At 39.3% G+C, this 19,319-nt stretch overlaps 2 protein-coding genes across 3 annotated transcripts; both read left to right on the top strand.

Moving 5' to 3' along the window:
• The first annotated feature begins 1,430 nt into the window (after positions 1-1,430).
• alpi.2 (alkaline phosphatase, intestinal, tandem duplicate 2) lies at positions 1,431-8,249 on the top strand. 2 transcript variants are annotated; one of them, XM_071485940.1, is made up of 11 exons: positions 1,431-1,573; positions 1,857-1,973; positions 3,370-3,485; positions 4,152-4,326; positions 4,655-4,827; positions 5,256-5,381; positions 5,480-5,549; positions 5,941-6,079; positions 6,463-6,653; positions 6,747-6,863; positions 7,515-8,249. In XM_071485940.1, exons 1-11 carry the CDS (start codon positions 1,447-1,449, stop codon positions 7,781-7,783), a joined length of 1,620 nt encoding a protein of 539 aa, XP_071342041.1. In that variant the 5' UTR covers positions 1,431-1,446; the 3' UTR covers positions 7,784-8,249. The 2 variants fall into 2 exon arrangements, with proteins under 2 accessions (XP_071342041.1, XP_071342042.1); XM_071485941.1 differs by having other exon boundaries at positions 5,941-6,075; positions 6,462-6,653; positions 7,515-8,027.
• A 401-nt stretch (positions 8,250-8,650) lies between these two features.
• Positions 8,651-18,222, top strand: LOC139625883 (protein phosphatase 1 regulatory subunit 12A). Its single transcript, XM_071485942.1, has 9 exons — positions 8,651-9,052; positions 9,730-9,882; positions 10,188-10,293; positions 10,542-10,665; positions 11,259-13,763; positions 14,200-14,368; positions 14,832-14,994; positions 15,100-15,232; positions 16,137-18,222. The coding sequence occupies exons 1-9, from the start codon at positions 8,988-8,990 to the stop codon at positions 16,301-16,303; spliced, it is 3,585 nt and encodes a 1,194-aa protein (XP_071342043.1). The 5' UTR covers positions 8,651-8,987; the 3' UTR covers positions 16,304-18,222.
• Positions 18,223-19,319: the final 1,097 nt, after the last annotated feature.

Below are 19,319 nucleotides of genomic sequence, written 5' to 3' on the forward strand. Positions count from 1 at the left end.
CTCCAGTGATGGAAAGACACCCTTTTGTTTTGCTGCTATTTCTTTCACTTCTTTTTTTTTCCCTGAGGTTAGCATGCTAACCAGCCAGCCACATCTCAGGTCACTGTAGTGTCCAGTCTGCCCTGAAGAAGTAGCACTGCTCAGAGAGCATATTATAACCTCTTGGCTGAAGCTCTCAGCAAGACTGGCAAGTAAACAGTTGCTAAGGCTAATGTTGACTATGTAGCAATAAATAAAACTTACAAATAGCTCCTTTAACTGAGCTTTTAATTTAAAAAAAGCCAAGCAGTTGGTCTCTATGACTTCAGGGTAAACATTTGACACAAGGCCATGTATCTAGCAAACTGTAATGGGATCAGTCACTGTAAGAAACATTAAAGAAAGCATTCCCAGTTATAGAAAATTCCACAGCATCAACCTTTAGGAGAAAGTCAAGGTCACGCTTGATATCCTCACAACAGAATCTGTGAAATGCTGTGTCCACATCATACTCACATCATATACTGTACTTCTTATTAAGCCCTGCATGAATCTCATTTTGACAATGTTTGTCCAAAGCACAGAAGTCTTGGTCTTTTCAGAAAGTCTTTTGGACTTTTCATATAGTCAAAATGCTGATACTGGCAAAAAAATAAAAAATTATGTTGGACTGTCTGAACCACAAGGCCAGTCAGTGTAAGAAAGCTGAGAATATTTTACCACACTGCTGCAAAGCATTACACAGATGTGCAGTGAGACCCACCTGTATACACACAGACTCACATGTGATCAATTAATTCTACCACAAATCCAACGGTTGCCCTGTTAGAAAACTGTTCAGATGTCAGCTAAATTCTGGCCTGCTCAAATATGAGCTGTATGAGAACAATATAAGCAAGATACCATAAAACACTGTAATCACCATCAGCATCAGCATGATTTATAATGGCTATAAGACAGTGGTATTTGCACTTCAGTCGACCTGGAACTGATAAAGACAATAAATTAAAAATTAAAAAATAAAACTGATAATGGATTCATTAGAATGCAGTTAAGATTAATAATTAATAAGCCTCATGTTCAGATAACATATGCACTGTCTGCAGTCTTTTGTGACTGCAGTGCACAAAGGGTCGTCATCGACTTGAAATTAAATGTAGGGCCAGATATTTGGCTATTCTGAGAAATCTTCTTTAAATGTTCCTCAGATGGTATTGCCACACCTTTGCCAGTAGAAGTGTCCTGTCACGACACCTCATTAATCACAAGCCAGACATTTGAATACTACAAAGAAAATTTAGACCCTGATGCCACTTTGCAGTTTACGGCCTCTTCTTTCCTTTGTGTGTGTGTGTGTGTGTGTGTGTGTGTGTGTGTGAGTGTTCAATATAATTTTCTTGCTCACTTTATACAGCTCCTTCATGTGTCCTTTGCTCCTTGGGTGCAGCTATAAAAGGATGTCTGTGCATGCAGTGCTTCTGTGCTCAGTTTTTTTTAAATTCACATGTAGTCAACATCATGGCTAGCAAACATAAGCCAATTTTTACTGGATTACTGATTTTCATTTCAGTGCAGTGGACTTTGTGTGTTTCAGGTAAGGATGTGTTGCATGTTGATGCTGTTTCTGTGAAAACTAAGAACTGATTTTAGCTTTCACGTTGGAATTAAATAAGTGGAGTTAAAGGAAGACACATATATATATATATATATATATATATATATATATATATATATATATATATATAAAGTCACAGTTGAATTTAATTATACTGTCGTCTCTTTCATGTTCTTATTTGTAATCAGTTTTTGGCCTTTTTTTGCTTTGCTTTTATTATCATATCATATCATGTCATATCATATCATATCCTTGCTTACAGAAGAAGAGCTGCATGCTAGCTATTGGAACAACAAAGGAAGGCAGGCTCTTCACACTGCCCTGAACGTTCAGCCTAATCTCCACCAAGCCAAGAACCTCATCCTCTTCCTGGGGGATGGTGAGTATGAGAAAGGAGGTCTTTCCCATCATTTGAGACGTTTCTCTGAATTGTGGAACATTCCTGCTCTTAGTTCAGTTCGTTTGTTCAGGTGAGGGGAAGCCAATGGAGCTTGAAAGTGTGAGTCTCATCATCACTGTGGTTGAGTTCACCAAGAGAGCATGAGGCGGTATTCTAATGCAAATGTCCTATGCAACCCCAAAAAGCACGGGTTTATGCGTAGGAGAAGATGAATGTTGGCATCTGATCACCAGTGGTTACTACTGCTTGGAAAGCCACACGTAACAAAATGAACTGAGGCTAAACCACAGTCCACACTATTCCCTTATTTTTCTGTAACTGATCGGAACACCACAAAGTGGTCAGATCACAGCAAAGAGTTCAGACAAGTTCATCATGCATAGCTGAACTTTCAGATACTGGTCTTCTGCTGAAATATTTAAACTGGTGAATGATCGGTTACTAGGTCCTCAGTGTACAAGTTACTTTAGATCATGAGTAACCACTGATTAAAGCTGATAAAAATTAGGCTGTGTGAATGTGTGTAAACAAAAACATATAACAAAGTCAACTTTTTTCACAACAGTTAACACAAAGAAAAGAAAGAAAAGATACCCAACAAGAGGAGCTAATATTTCCTGATATGCATTTAAACTGTAGCCATGACCCCCGGACCTCACAAAAAGATAAAGTAGTCACTGCTGTGCACTTCCTTCTGTTTACTCTGTGATCCAAGATCAGTACTTGGTAACTTCACTGCACAAATCACAAATTTATGGATGAAGTATGGATTTATGGTTACAGCTGCCTCCACCCCAGCCCACATAAATGCTGATACTAGCACATTGCAGATTTTATCAATGTTTTGGATTGATCAGTAACATTTAACTACCCCATAAGTGGCATGTTTAGACCCAAAACCCAATGAGCTTGCTTTTCTATGGAGTAATGACTTCTACTATCATTAACTATAGCCACCAGAAGTAATTTGATGACAATGATGACATGACATGATTGATATGTAGTTCCTTGTGCATACTTTAAGTGAATAAAGAAAGTTAGCTAATGCTGCATCTAATCTGAATCTGTAATATGTAGTAATGGAGTGAAACTCTCCGAAGATAAGACAGGCTCTGACAAGGAATGTTGTACGAGATGCTCTGGATTTTTCACGAGGTATAATCAGGTTTGTAGAGGAGGAGAAATGTGGAATGCTACTGTATTTGCTTTACATATTGTCCACCATTTGAGAGTGTAAATAACTTGGATGTCTTTCACCGACCTTTAAACTCTCACATCAGCTGAGTCTTATGAGGTTCACTGAGCACAATGGCAACCCTGTGCCCTCTCTGGTTGATGTTATCTAACACTCAGGTGTGTTTCCACCTGCTTGCAGGAATGGGGGTACCAACAGTGACTGCTGCCCGGATCCTCAAAGGCCAGTTGGCAGGGAAATCCGGGGAGGAGACCAGTCTGGTCATGGATACCTTTCCGCACCTGGCACTGTCAAAGGTCAGCCCACTCTGACCAGCACATTCAGAAACAGTTAAAATAAGGATACCACACATGCAGTTATGGGACTCTAAAAATATGAAATGATCTAATTTACTGACTTAGATAATTTACTCTGTCCAAGTATTATTGTAAAGCAAGGAAACACCATGTATCAGCTCCCATGAAGTTCAGCGGTACTATCATGTGTATTATTCTTACTAACAACGTAATGCTTATTACCTGGGTTGGGCAGATTTGATTCCCTCTGTTCACTGCAAGCTGCTTTTGTTAGTTTGGTTAGACATAAACAACAATAGCCCCAACTTCAGAATGGTTTGATGTGAAGCTGCGAAGTCTGTTTTTCAGGAAAATCACCTTTCGTCGTGGTGACAGAGTAGCCTGTTATCAGTTGCTCTTGGATCTTAGCCTTGAACTTGGCTTGTAACACAGGTCATACCAGATCTTATACAATGTCAGAGAATTCTGAACAGCAGACAGTTTTGTCATAATTGATCATGCGAAGATCACATGAACTGGATATATGATGACAGGCTGAAACAGACAGGACATTTCATCTGTTTGTTAAGTTTAGGCAAGTGAAATAACTCGAACCATGCTGCAAAAATGAAGACACGCAGCTAACACCGTTCATGTTAATGTGTATGACTGTGTTTGGCCATGCAGACATACAATGTGGACCAGCAGATGCCAGACAGCGCTGGCACAGCCACAGCGTACTTATGTGGTGTGAAGGCTAACTATGGCACCCTGGGTGTCAGTGCTGCCACCCCAAGGGCCAACTGTAGGGCTGCCTATGGGAATGAAGTCACATCTGTCCTGCACCGTGCCAAGAAAGCAGGTAGGTCTAGTTCCACAAAGCTTTTCTTAATAGTGACTTCATCATGTTGGTTCTGACACTGTTTTGGTCCTTGTTGGTGTGTTATTCATTAAGGAGGATTTGCGCAAAGAGAACAGTATTATTCTGTTATTTCATGTTTTCGCAAGTTTATACATGTTTTGCTGATGTAAGACTGCTGCCACTGACAAGATTTGTCCTTTTTACCTAACTCTACATCTAATTCAAGAGCACCATCAAATATACTCTAATATGAAGTGTATGTAAAGTGGAATTTGCATGTTGTCCACAAAACACTGAAATAATTCAGACTGCATTGTTCTGTTATTAGGTAAATCAGTGGGAATAGTCACAACAACCCGAGTGCAGCACGCCTCCCCTGGTGCCAGCTATGCACACTCTGCCGATCGAGGCTGGTATTCTGACGCTGATCTCCCCCCTGAGGCTGTCAAGAATGGATGCCGTGACATTGCATATCAGTTGATTCACAACACAGAGATAAATGTAAGCCTTAATAAAGAGATAACTCAGTGAGAAAACAGCAGTGCACTTGTACAGTGAACAATGAATAGCAAACAATTTGGCCATGTATAGTCTCTTTAGTCAGTAAACGTCATAAAGGCTTTTGGATGAGTGGGGAAATGTCTTCGACACCAAACAATACATCTAGCTTTCTTTGATTTGCTACTTCTTGATTTTCTATAACCTGGATTACAGAGAATCTTCTTGGACATATGTTAAGAATGTCCAGACTATCAGCCCAATAAATGGTTCAGTATTACTTTGATAATAAATCCCTCACTCTGTAGAAAAGTGCTTGAGTCACATGCACAGTAAACTGAACAGTAAACATAATTCTGGATTAGAGAATCTGGTAAATCCAGAGTTTTAAGCACATAGAGTATAAATTGTCACCATGTCTCCTAATGCAGGTCATACTTGGTGGAGGTCGTCAGTACATGTTTCCTAGTGACATGCAAGACCCAGAGTATCCAACTTTTACTGGAGAACGAAAAGATGGACAAAATCTTGTTTTGGAGTGGATAAAGAACAAAAAGGTACATTGTAGATTTTACACTTGTTTGAGTTTGAGTGTGAATTAATGTTATTTTTCCTTTGAGGCTGAGTTATTACAAAGTTTATTTATTGCCCACAGAAAGTTAAATATGTTTGGAACAAAGCCGATTTTGATGCGGTCAATCCTGCAGACACAGACTTCCTGATGGGTAAGAACTATCATTACTATTGCATTATGTTATTACAATCATTAACAAGGATACAAACTTTATATGAATCATGAAGCTACTGGACAAAGGTTCAGCTGAAATAATTTGTCCCTTGGCAGAAAATTAATCAGTAACATGATCACATAATTGTTTAAGTTATTTATCAAGTAAAATCCTTATCAGTTTGTGCTGAAATTACCTGCACTGCTGTTGTGTATTTAGGGTGAATCTACTGGTTCCCAATAAGAAAGATCAGATGCTTTTCTTTTTTACTGTCCAGGTTTGAAATTTTAGAGAAATAAGACAAGTAGATTCACAGAAGAGCTCACACATTTTAAAAATTGCTTTTGTTAGACAGTAAAAATGAGGCCTGCAATTTCTCTCTGCACAGGTCTATTTGAGCCCAAAGACTGCCGCTACGAATTGGACCGTGATTCGTCTATGGACCCGTCCCTCACTGAGATGATGGAGAAAGCAATAAAGATTCTCAGCAAGAACCCCAAGGGATTTTTCCTCTTTGTGGAAGATAAGTGTCACTGTTTTCCGTAGATCTTTCCCAGACATCAAAGTACCATAAACAATTCAGTGTTCAGTTGCTACATTACTTTCACAACATATATTTGTAGAGAAAGAAAGAGGTAAAAATAGTACTTCTGGTAATTTTAACACCAGTGATGATCATCTTAGGATCCCAGTTTTTTAAATAGTGGATATCTCATTTTGGAAACTTTCCCTTAAGCCAGATGGTTGGAGTTGCATGATCATTTCTTTTTCAAAATCACAGTAACATCTGAATAGATAAAATGTATAGATATTAGGAACATGAACTAGATTTCAGAAAAATGAAGAATAACTAATACGATGGGTTTGCTACTTATGTTAATTTGTGAGTTATTTTCTTTTGGACTTTAAGTGGAAGAATCGACCATGGGCACCATGGAGGGCAGGCCAAAAGAGCTCTGTATGAGGCTGTTGAGTTTGACCGGGCAATCGGGCGAGCCGCTGAACTCACCAGTGAGCTGGACACCTTGTCTGTGGTCACTGCTGACCACTCCCATGTCTTCGCCTTCGGAGGATATTCTGCTAGAGGAAACTCTGTTTTTGGTAAAATGCATTTTAAGAGTTTGATAAGGCTGAGCTGAAGTCATTGGATGCTTAAACAAACCTGTAGATACCAATTTTATCTGTGATTTACAGGGGTGTCTCGCGCTATAGCTGACGATGGCAAGCACTATACCACTGCTGTGTATGGAAACGGGCCAGGATACCAGATTGTCAATGGAACTCGCCCAGATATGAATGAATCAATTTCATGTAAGTATGCAGTGAGAATCTTTTGAGAGAAGACATAGTAATAAAATAGCTCCATCTGCTGGTGTAACAGGATACCTACTGTAGAGGCACAAAGAAATTATTTTTTCAAGACAGCAATTAACTTTGGTCTTTCAGAGACAATGTAGCACTGTTATCAAGCCTCTATATGAAGTGTAACAAGTAATTGTTTGTCTACAATGTGTATACAGTATTTTGGACCAAAGCTTTACACATCAGATGACAGATATATTTAATATCTCTCTAATACCAACATAAGTAAGTGTTATTATTAGCATACCATAATATGTAATGCTAAACTATAAGATACTATAACATTGTCATCCTATAAATGCTAAAAAGTGTCAGCATGATCCACTGAAGATAGTTATAGATGATTTTCTTAGACAATCTGTCCAAAAACTGTCCAACTTACAGTTTTGCTACAGCCGCTCTGCAATAAATACTAACATTATAAAGTTTTTTATATGCAGTTGCTTGCAGTTCAGTTGAACTGGATTTTATCATCGGATGTCCCTTTTATTTTAAATACTTCTCTATGCACTCTGTGTAGGTTTGTAATTCATTTTTGTTTATGTACCAGAAAACTCTGATATATCTAATTTGGTGCTCCTTTGTCTCATTGTCCTTCAGCGGATAACAATTATCGTCAGCAAGCTCCTGTCCCTCTGGATTCAGAGACCCATGGTATAGAGGATGTAGCCATCTTTGCCAAAGGGCCCATGTCACACCTCTTCCATGGGGTCCAGGAGCAGAGCTACATCGCCCATGTCATGGCTTATGCTGCCTGTCTGGAGCCCTACGAAGATTGCAAACTGACCCCGCTCAACCACGCTGGAGCCATCCACCCAAGCCTGCTCCTCCTAATGGGACTCCTTCTTCTCTCTCTCTGCTCTGTCTGAGTCTGACATGACAACCTCCAGAGAATTTGTTCTTGACTTTTAATACTGCATTCAAGTTATTTATATGAAAATATAATTCTAATGATATATTGTAAAAAAAAAAACCGAGTGATTTCCTAATGATATTGCATGTTTCAAGGTGTTTCAGGATGTGCTTTGCTCAGCTGTGTATGAGAAGACCATGCTTAAACCAAGCGTGGAAGTTAATCACATGTTGTAAAATAAAACAAATTAGTCACTTTCATCTTCTTCTAGGTTCCCATAGCCTCCTAACACACTCATATTTCCAATTTATTTTAAGTAGTTCTTAAATCTGTTGGCACAAACTTGTCCTTCATCCCAGTCCTTCCCTATACTACTTGAAAGAGTAGCTTCCTGTTGTTTTATTCTCTTACACTTTAAACATAATGCCAAAATGTTTATTATACAAAACGTGGTATACAAATTTAAACCCTTTACTATTATACTCACTGTGTCGTTATTGAGTGTTATCTGGTTACTCACACATTTTATACAAAATATGTTCATAAAACCCTAAGATACACAGTTTATTGTGGGATAATGTGTTTTGCTTCTAACAATACCATTTGAACAAAACTAAATATAGCATGTGTTCATTTAGCACATAAAGTACTGAACATGTCTTATCATTTAATGCAAACGTAAGGATCTCTTAAAGGCTTCAACAGAGTGAGTAACTAAAACAAATTTGGCTTGTAAGGTTTCGGTGAATGAAAGAGGTGATACGCCCCCCAGTGATGCAAACACTGGCTCTGATAGATTCAATTAAAACTGCGCCTCCTTTTCAAGTAACCTGATTGGTGAAAATGAGATGACCCTCCAATCAGAGACGTCGGTGGGCGGGACGTCCGCCTGCTGCCTGCCAAGGAGGAGGGTCCGTGTGCATGGAGGGAAGTTTAACCCCAACAATTACGCAGTTTACGTGGATAAACAATAGGTGAATGTTTTTAGAGTTTGAAAACAACATCCCTCGAAGTATTTAAGGGACAGAAGTAATGATTTTATAATCAAACATTGGCTGACTGTGTAGAAAAATGTAGTTCGATGTGCGCAAGGAGGTTTTGGCAGCTTGTCGGCCGCTATTAGCTAGGCTAGCTAACGTTAGCCTCGATTAAAAGTTGTGGGCTTAATCGGAATGTGCCTACACGGGTCATAGACAGTCTATAAACGGACAGCTTTGATCATGGATCCAAAGACGAGGAGGCTGGGAAGTCAACTGTGTAAAGCTGTGAACGATGGAGACCCCAGGTGATGCTCTGCCCCCTCTCTCTTTGTTTTGCCCAGACATGCCCTCTGTCGAAAAGATGCAACGGCAGGGTGGAAAATTACACGATCGTCAACACTTACAAATTATTCACAAGATGCAAGTATTTAAGTAACTTGAGTGTGTTTGATGAAGCAGTAATGCTAGACTGAAGCATTGTTTTGCAAATATGTAAGGGTCGGCACAACTAAACGTTGAGACTTGATAATAATACCCATACAGTGAGTATCGACCCGGTGAAGCCAGTGATGCCCAGTGATGTAGTGACTGCTAGAGGTGCACACACACAATGAGATCAATATTCATTGTGACAGTACATAATTATTTTCCAGTGTGACAGCATTTTGAATTTCTGGTTCATCTGTGAAAACGCATCAAAACTATATTATGTGGAAAATTATTAAAATCCAGAGATCTAGGTAAAGTTGAGGACACTGCTCTGTTAAAGGAGTTCATGCAAACACTAGCAGACCATTAAAATGCCATCTGAAAGTTGAACCAACACCCCTGACAGTCTCAAAAATACTAGACATTCACTGCTATGTACACACAGAATTATTGTGTAAACGATTCTGCTATTTTGTCCTGCGATCTTTTATGGAATGCCCCACCCTTCTTTGCAACACAGCAACACTCAGTGCTATATGCTCTTTCTTGGCAGATCTGTGCAGCTGCTTCTTTCAGAAGGTGCACGTCCTGACCTTATTGGCAGTAAGGGGGTGGCTGCCATACATTTGGCTGTTGGCAGAGAGGCTGAGAAGAACACACGCTGCTTGAAAATGTTGCTGCAATATGGAGCAGACCCCAATATAAGGTATGGTTACAAAAAACTGAAATGAAAAGTCGCCATGTTACAGAGTTTGGTAATTTTCTTCATCATGGTCTCCACTTCTTCAGAACCCACTTCTTTAAAATTACTTGGAAATTTTTTTAGATCTGTTCAACAAATGCTGCACCTTTAAGTGTAAATAAAGGTTCTACAAATTTTTGAGCAATCATCCACACACATTCTGTATTACATGATGCAGTGACTGCATCATGCTGTCTCCAGTATATTCTTTGCGCATAATAATAATGTATTGTTTTGTAAAGTTGTATGTTTACTTGCATTTCTTCCAGGTCATCAGAGGGCATGACTCCTCTACATATTGCTGCACTGTGGGGATGCTATCAAAATCTAAAGATGCTCTTGATGAATGGAGGGGACCCAAACATTAAAGATAATGTAAGAATTGTTTTTAGCATCGTTAATAATTTTACTTAAGGTAAAGTGCCACGTTTAAGGACACAGAACATGGAAAATCAGTTTAAAGTTAAACAGGCATACACTCATAAACAAGCTCGCATTATCTAAAATAACTGGAATAACTATTTTTTACTTGAAATTTGCTCATCAGTGTTTTAATAATCACAGTGTTCTCCTTATGTCAGATTCAGGTTGGTTTATGTATGTTGTCTCCTTTATCCATACAGGAAGGGAATACACCAGGGCAGCTTGCAGAGCAAGAGGAGAATAGAAAATGTGCCCTGCTCCTTCAGGAGTACCAGGCCAGCTCAGTGGACACAGAGGAGGACAACTTGCCTCAGTTCCAATACTGTAAGATCTCTCTTTAAAAGTGTTGTCCTTTTACGGATTATTTAAGTCACATATCCTTAAAAATCACACTTATATACAAAATGTGTTCTTTCCATAATTGGAAAGCTTACTTAAATCTTACTTAAGCAGTGGTGTTGGAAATGGTACTGAGATATATTACAATAATATTTATCAAGTCAGGCTTTTAATATTGAACTTTGTTGCCGGCCGATTGTCATATCATATTAATGCCACTGTTATTTAATTGTTTACAAACAAATGAGAGTTCTTGCTTGTTTAAATCCTCAGAATTTTTAACTTGAAAACTGTGTACAGTAAGTTTTGACTTTGAATGTTGCATTTCTCTTTAATAACGTTGGGAACCAAGGCAGAAAATACTTTGTGTAAACCTGCCATCAGGACCCAATTTACTTCAAAATTTGCCAGTAACACTCACTATTTTTCCAGTCGAATGAAAAAAGAAACACATGGCTGATGTGCCAAACTGCTTGGCAGTGTGTAAAGACGAGATCAGATGAGTTCCAGTTATATTTTGGTAATTCTTCACCTTTGTAGGAATTGTGTTAATTTATGTCTCCTTTTTTTCTCCGCAGCTGTTTATTCAGACCAAACAGACACGTCGAGTTATCCTGAGTCAGACTACAGCTTCAGTTCCCACTCATCTATGATAAGTGACTTTGGCGAAGCCCCATTGAGCAGCACACGGCGCTCATCATTTTTAAACTTATATAACATTAATGGGAGGCCAAGCTGCAGAGGAATGCCATATAACAGACTTTCTGATATTGACACTAAGAGGCATCACAGTCAGGACTGGAGCAATTCCTCTGTTCATTGGGCATCTGAAGGTCCCTCCATACTATCAAGTACCCGCATGTCTGCAGTGGGACTTGCAGCTCCAATGCCAGTTCTTAAGGAGGATGATTTATTTACTGATGATGGTGTGTTCACCTCCAAAGCAAATGAACATGCTGCTACTGCTGATGGCAGAATCTCTCCCTCCAGAAGAGACACACTTCCAGCATTTCCCTCCAGGCGAGTGAGCCGCAAGAGTGTGAGCTTCAAGGATGTAGATGAATATTTCCCTGTTTTTAGTCCTGAATCTCCCAAACAGCAGCCTGCTGTTGATGGCAGCCAGTGCACCGGCAACTTGTCCTTTGACCTTTCTGAATACTCTGACTTCCTGGATTCAGAACGCATGGCCACTGTTTTACACAAGCAGGGCATTGACGTCACATCACCGGACCACGTTTATGTTTTTTGCAGGGAGAGCAGCGCAAGCACAGAAGAGGACATGGACAAAACAGTCATCAGTCGTACTGTGGAAGACAGTGATGATGAACAGGAGGGGGGAAATGTCAAAGAGATGGAGGTGAAGATACCTGAACAGGCTGCACATTCATCTGGGGGCAGCAGTAGCAGCAGGACCACTAGTAGTCATTACAGTAGCTGTGAGAGTGACCATTACACCAGTGCTCTGGATGCTTCCTTAAACCCTAGACCTGTTTTACTTCCCTTACAAGAGGAGGGTTCTTTTGGGGCTAAGTCTGACAAAAAGTTTGAGATTTCCTCTGATTCTGTTTCTGGATTTACAAGGCAAGATGGGAATGTCGCATCTGTTCAAACCAACATGGATTCAACATCTGAAACTATAGAGCATTTACCAGGTATCCTTGATAAACTGGCCTTGGATGAAAGAAAGCACCCAAACAATGATGCATTTGCTTGTAGAGGTGCAGTTGTGGATACTACAAGCAGAGATGATGTTGACAAGTTGGCAACAAAGCTAACGTCAGACACCAAATCTGATGATGCAGTTGGGGTATTAGAGGAATTAACTGACCTTCCATTCACACCCAGTCCTTTTGTAACTGGCAGGACTCGTTCAAGGTTAAGTCGCTGCTCACTGAGAACAAGCAGAACGCCCGAAAGCCTCCTTGTCACGTCATCTCTGTTTGAGGAGACCCTACCTACACCTGTCCGGACACGCCGCCATAAGCCCAGGTCTCAGAACAGTGACGACTATTACAGTTCGCCACACCCACCTTATTATACATCATCCCATTCAGGGGGTAGCGCAGGAGGAGACTCCTCGCCTGTGGATTGCCAAGACACACAGTCCAGCACCCTGAGAGCTGGTTCAAGTGTTAGCAGTAGCCAAGCAGATACCTTCATCCTCCCCAAGAGCGTAACAGGCAGTGCCACTGATTCACAGACTTTATCTGATACAGTTGTACTGGAGAAAAACGAGGACTCTTCAATGGATTCTTATGAAAGACACCTTGCAGAGATTGTACTTGCTATGCAAGACCAAGAAAGGGATCTTGCTGAAGATAGGGACTTTATGACAGATGATTTGACAAGTACAGATGAGGCAACAACAAAGGGAAATGTAATTGATGTCCCTGTTGAGGGCAGAGTGGACAGCCTAAAAAACGAAGACGCCTGGATCACTGAGGACTGTAGCTCTCAGCCGGAGTCTGTGTCATCATCATCCAGCTCCAGTTATTTTTCCCCAAAGAGGTCCAGGGAAGACTCTGACCTTCCGTGCACCCCAGGCACCGGATGCACTCCCAGATACAGCATGAGCAGGCTGTCGAGCTGCCGCAGGCCACAGCACCTGGCTAACCTGTCTTATACACCTGGAGGGCGTCCACTCATTCAAGATCTGGACGAACCAGTGGAGTACCTCTACACTGATACAGAACAGGGCCACAAGTTGATTGAGACCCACGTCCCGCCTACAGCTAACACCTCACTCAGCTCCAGCATGAGTACTACCAGCAGCGACGAGACCATCCTTTATGACTGGCGTTCCATGCAGATTGACATGATGAGCAACAGGGGCAAGGAGAACCAGAAGCCCCAGATGGTGCTACAGGAAGATAAACATGATGAAGGTGTGGGCAGTTTGTTGCCAGAGACAAAAGGGATGACTGACAAGGAGCTGAGGTTGAGGCTTGTAGAGCTGGGGGAGAGTCCAGGTCCGATCAGCAGCCGGACCAGGCCCACCTACATGCGAAGGCTTTGCCGTCTGTTGCAGGAGTCGAACTCACAATCACTGCATCACCAGAAGCAAATAGACCAGCCACAATCAGGTGACACTTGTGCTCTTTATTCAAAGTTCTTGAATACTTTTTACCCAGCTTTGTTTATTAGGTTATGATATTATGATATTATTTCTGAACTTGTGGTTTGGATTATGAGCATGTTTTTAAAATGGTAAATTAATAATTATGATACTATTAAGAGAAATATTTGTCCTGTGAAGTAGTGAAATATTTGTGTTGATCATAAAATTACTTTTATCAAGAAGCAAATGAAAATGGAAAATTAAATTCATTATGTGTACTGAGGCTCACCACCACTGTTTGGGGGATTCAGTCACTTTGTGGGTAGATTAGATTAGAGCCACTGAATGACTGAGGCATATTTATTTTATATTTTCAGTTTATATCATTTAGCTTATCATCGCTGTTACTTACACAGCTGTGGTCATTTTCATTTGTTATTATTTTTTTTAAATTCCTGCAGATTTAGGTTACAGTCCAGAATTGTGTCGGGCCCTGCAGACCTTCAAGTTGCCAGCTTGCCAGGCAGACGAGCAGGCCTTGTGCCAGCAGTTTGACCAACCAGATCAAAACAGAAAGTGGAGGGAGGGCATTATCAAGTCCAGCTTCAACTACCTGCTGCTCGACCCAAGGTCTGCCGTCTCTCGTGGCGCTGTGTGTTGTTCCTTTCCTTTCTTCTGCACAGTATTGCCAGTTCTATTTAGCATGAAAATGATTTCTCAGATCCACTGCTTGTAACCAGAATGGGAGGTTATGAATACTGGAGTGAGTGAGCAGTAATCATCAGACCTGTTACATTTAGACAATGAAGTACCAGCCAGACTGATTTGTCATTGAGTTCCTTGGGAATTCATATTGATATTGCTTAATATAAGCAAGGTTTGTTTAATACACAATGGAAATCACCAGGAAGATCAAAACTGAAAAATCAAGCTGTCTCAGTAGTGATATATCTTTAAACACACCTCTACAAATATGTGCTTAATGATTAGCTGTAGGACTGATCTTGTTCAGTTTTAACTACCCACAGCCCTGTAATACTAAAATATAATTAAAGACATAATAAAATGAATCTTTGTCTTTCTCCTCTGTCAGAGTGACGAAAAACCTCCCGTTCCGCAGTCACACCATGACTCCACAGGAGTGTTTCCAGACATTTATCCACTCTATATTTTATGTGGGCAAAGGAAAACGCTCCCGTCCTTACAGTCACCTGTATGAGGCCTTAGAGTACTACAGCGGGGACAAGACCTCCAAGGTAAGGCAGCATACACTGATCAGTCGTAGTTAATTAAAATTAAATTAAAATGAATGAGATGTAAAATATTTAGATAAAACATTGACCTTTTCTTCTCTGTGACAGAAATTGTGCCCCAAAGTGCAGCACATCCTTAATGTGTGGAACGCCGGCCAGGGTGTCATCTCTCTGCATTGCTTCCAGAACGTCATTCCAGTGGAGGCTTACACAAGAGAGGCCTGCATGGTGGAGGCCATCGGTGAGTACCGGCAGGGTGACACTCATCACCAGTTATCTCTATAAAGTGCCAAACATTGACATAATGCGCTGGGGAACGTCTCAGCTGCTGTTTATTAGGCTCTTAAATCACCCTGTCGAGGCTTATTTTATTATAATTTTCAGCTAATTATTGCTCACATATTTAAAATATAATGTGACATAAGTAGAGGGACTTAATGACTAGCTGGCAAAAGGGCTTTATCTCTAAACTTAATTGTACCACAATCTATCTTTGTTGAAAAACTATTGGAACAATTAGATGAAAAAGATGCAGGAGACAGATGTGGTTGTGAGGAGCAACATAAGGGACTTCTAGAGGAGACAAAGTGGGTTCATTACAAAATTTTTATTGGTTTAATCCATGTGACAGTCAACTCAAACAAAAAATAGCTGTGATAATATACCATAATCAGGAAAGGTAGCTTGGTTTGTTGCTTGTCCGTTGTCATAACTGATAATAAAAAAGTTGACATATCATGCAACATATCATCTTATAGCTGTAGTCTGTGTCGTCTTCTTTAAATGTTATTATATGCAGCTCTATTTGTCTTGTTGTGTTTTTAAAATGTACAAATTCTGACTCTTGCTAAGCTCACAATTTCAGTATCCCTTTTCACTGTTGTTAGGACACTTAAGCAAATGCAATCTCATTAATACACTTGACAGCTTATTTTATTAAGCTTATAAGATGTTAATTTTGTTAGCCTGCAGTTTTAGTCTCCCAGGTTTTTGATAATGTACTATATAAAGCATTGCTGTTATGTTTTCCAGTCAAGTGTGATGTCATTTGACTGATACTTAGTGCAGTTTTTTTCATGAGCCACAAATAAACACGAATAAAAAAAACAAACACATCATTAACCAATTTAAATTTCACTTTCTAGGTTTGAAAATGCTCACTAATCAGAAGCGAGGGGATTTCTATGGCGTGGTGTCCAATTGGCAGATGAAACAGAAACGGGAGCTGGGTGTCCATCTGCTCTACCGGGCCATGCAGATCTTCCTGGCTGAGGGTGAGAGACAGCTCAGACCAGCAGACATCAGACAGTAGCGACCCCCACTGGACAGGGGTTTGAACAGCAGCAAAAGACCAATGCACAGAGGGGGAAATACCACTAGGTCAGGTTATAAAGCAGCTCTTGGTTGAACCATTTTTTTACTTAAAGGCAGAGTGGGGTTTACAACACCAGGATCCCTTGAACTGTTACCTGGTATTTAATTGTCTTTCTGCTACTGATCGCTCCCTCTCTCAGCAAAATACACTTTGTCACATATGTGACAGCCTCTGGTAATATTTACATACATTAAACTTGCCAGTGAAGATCGCATTTTAAAATCCCTACTTAAAGATTCCTTTTAGAAATGTGTCATTCAGGCACTGGGTCGTTAAAAGGCTGAAAATATCAAAAAGTATTACATTTAACTTGTTTATACCTGTAGACAACCTGTTAATATGGCAGCTGCCTTATTTCTGTTTTGCATTTATTTCATTTTATATGTGTCTATATGTGGATTTGGGAAGAATTTCCTCACTACACTTCTGAGATGAGACAACAAATAATGATTCCACAAGAAACTTATTGGGGAACAATAGAATTAAGGAAAAATGTGGTTGGGAAAATGAAATTGAAGTCAAAATTGTAACTGCAGCTCTTTCAAGAATCATGACAATAAGGACAACAAAGTTACCTTCCAAAAACATTTCCCCAGTGGGACACTTGTGCTCAACTGCTGTAGTACTTGTGACTTTTTCAGATTGATCCACAACCAAATTCAAATATCTTATGCAGTATAATTGAATTAGCTGATGCTACATTTCACATAAACAAGTCAAAACACACTGTCTTTTCCAAAGAGGCTGGGAGAGTGGTATTTACAAAGGAGCCCTGGTAGTTTATCATGTTCCTTTTGTAGTGTTAAAAAAGATGTGGTGAAAAGCCAGTTACTGGTACTTAGTATAATAGGTTTAATGAATGAAACAACAATGAAGTGTAGAGTTTTAGAAACTGAATATTTGGTAAAATGTGATATAATTTGTTTACATGGCTGGATTTTCATTTCATTTACTGTGCCATTTTGATATTGTTAAATGTAAGTCAATGCTGTGATGGCGTCCAACAGTAATTGGTGTTTGTTTGTGTACAGTTTTTAGAAATGTTATGTATAAACAGGATGGTTGAGGTTGTCAGTAGTACATCAGTGTTGAAGATGTTAATATGTCCAAGTTACTGCCTGAACTAGTTTGTCAGATGCCATTGGTTATTAAAATCATATAAAAAATTGAGATTTGTCCATCAAGGTAACCTCCGATTTGGACCATCTTTTCTTGAAAAACTGGCTTACAGGTAAATATTTGAAACATTAATGACCGAGGTGTTGGGCTTCAAAACCATTCATTATGTCCTCAGGGTAAAACGCCTGGCCACTTATTTGGAAGTTGCACTTAGTCTTTATTTCACACAAAAGGTTTTAAGACTAATCATTAAAAACATAACTTTGTATTTATAAATATATATATATTTTTTTAAATCTTCACTCCCCAGGTTGGCATGAGATGATCATACAGGAGAGTAAAATACCTGATCTTTAGCATTAACCTTTTAGTGCAAAATTAATTGCATGGGAATAATTAACTCTATTGATTAAACTTCAAAGCCATTTTAATAGTACATTGATTAAGTGAGTAGACACCTTTTTTCAGGTTTCAGTTTCAGTATTTTCAGGTTTTTTATGAATATAAAGCCCCTACATTGTGATCAATGTGTGATAAGTTTTCTTGACTGTCAAAACGCGTCTATCAGTTGTGTAACAATACATGCAATAATTTCTGGACAAATGTAATGAAATGCTCTCTTTTCATTATGATCTATAACTCCTGCTGTTCTTGCTATTTTTTACCCTGCATTTATGTAAAAAAAAAAAAAAAAAAAATACAGAAGACATAAATCTGAACTGTATGACTCGTTGGTCTGTTTAATGTCCTGTTCTTTTGTGTCCCTCTAGTGGACAAAGGAAGTCATCAATTTTGCTCTTAAGTCTAGATGTACTAATAAGCAGTAGAAAGATCATCATCCACTATGATTCATTAAAATTAGTGTATGGTGTTAACATTGAAAGCAGTTTTTTCATGGAACGCTATATATTGTTTTCATGTCAAATATCCCTATTTAATAGGATATTCAAAACTCTGTAATACATTTTTACAAGTACAAGTTTATTTGAATATTTAGCATTTTGCCAAGAAGGGCTTCAGTTGCCCCAATACTATAAAAAACATTTAGGTGTTAATAGCATGCTTTTAATTGCTTTGCAAAAACAAGTTTCTCTTCCTGTTCAAAGATGCACATCTAATTTTGGCATGATTACTTCAATTACTGCTATCATGACTCATTCAGTTAAATAGATCTACAGCTTCTTGGTAATGGTTAGCCAATATTTTCTTACAAGCATCATTGTGGTTTATGCAGTAAACACCATGAGTGTCCTCTACGCGTGTTCAGTGTCACCAATGAGCCGCTGTGACACATTAAATTACCTGACTGCTTTTCCATGCACAAATGTCACAATTTGTACTCTGTTTGATAATTGTCTATAAAATGCACAGAATGAATACTGTGTAATCCAGGCATAAAATGGCAATATATTAAAAAAATATTTAAAATATTGGTGATACTGTACATCTTCACTACTGTTTTACATGGCTATTTTGAAAGCAAAAAATTACAGTTATCACCCATGTGGTGTGTAACTGAAACTAAAAGACCTTGTAAAAAAAGGGGGTTTCCATTGTCACTGGTAATGTTCTTTATTTTTGCTGGTCAAGCAGTGGCAGCACTCTTGACTTCACAATATTGTGCGGGTACTTTCCTGCAGACTTTTTCCCGGGTAGAAGAGCATATCTCTGAAACAAGCTTCATACTCAACCAGCAGCCTGTGACAGAGACAGTTATCTATGGGTGTTCTAGGAGGACACTTTTAGCATTTACTGTCTTGCTTTAATTACTTGTAATTGTCTCATTCAGTGGAAAACAACCAATAAGATTAGTGGTCACATACACAAAAGCACA

The sequence above is a fragment of the Trachinotus anak genome, unplaced genomic scaffold (genome assembly GCF_046630095.1).
Source record: "Trachinotus anak isolate AG129_WGS33_773 ecotype Australia unplaced genomic scaffold, CSIRO_AGI_Tana_v1 ptg000010l, whole genome shotgun sequence".
Classification (NCBI taxonomy): Eukaryota; Metazoa; Chordata; class Actinopteri; order Carangiformes; family Carangidae; genus Trachinotus; species Trachinotus anak.

Bases quoted from the DNA above. Each gene is read 5' to 3' on its own strand.
- alpi.2 (XM_071485940.1), top strand. From the start codon at position 1,447: ATGCAGTGCTTCTGTGCTCAGTTTTTTTTAAATTCACATGTAGTCAAC. The intron at 4,828-5,255 runs GTAAGCCTTAAT...CTCCTAATGCAG, and splicing joins TTCACAACACAGAGATAAAT to GTCATACTTGGTGGAGGTCG. The intron at 5,382-5,479 runs GTACATTGTAGA...TATTGCCCACAG, and splicing joins AGTGGATAAAGAACAAAAAG to AAAGTTAAATATGTTTGGAA.
- LOC139625883 (XM_071485942.1), top strand. From the start codon at position 8,988: ATGGATCCAAAGACGAGGAGGCTGGGAAGTCAACTGTGTAAAGCTGTG. The intron at 9,053-9,729 runs GTGATGCTCTGC...CTTTCTTGGCAG, and splicing joins GTGAACGATGGAGACCCCAG to ATCTGTGCAGCTGCTTCTTT. The intron at 15,233-16,136 runs GTGAGTACCGGC...TTCACTTTCTAG, and splicing joins CTGCATGGTGGAGGCCATCG to GTTTGAAAATGCTCACTAAT.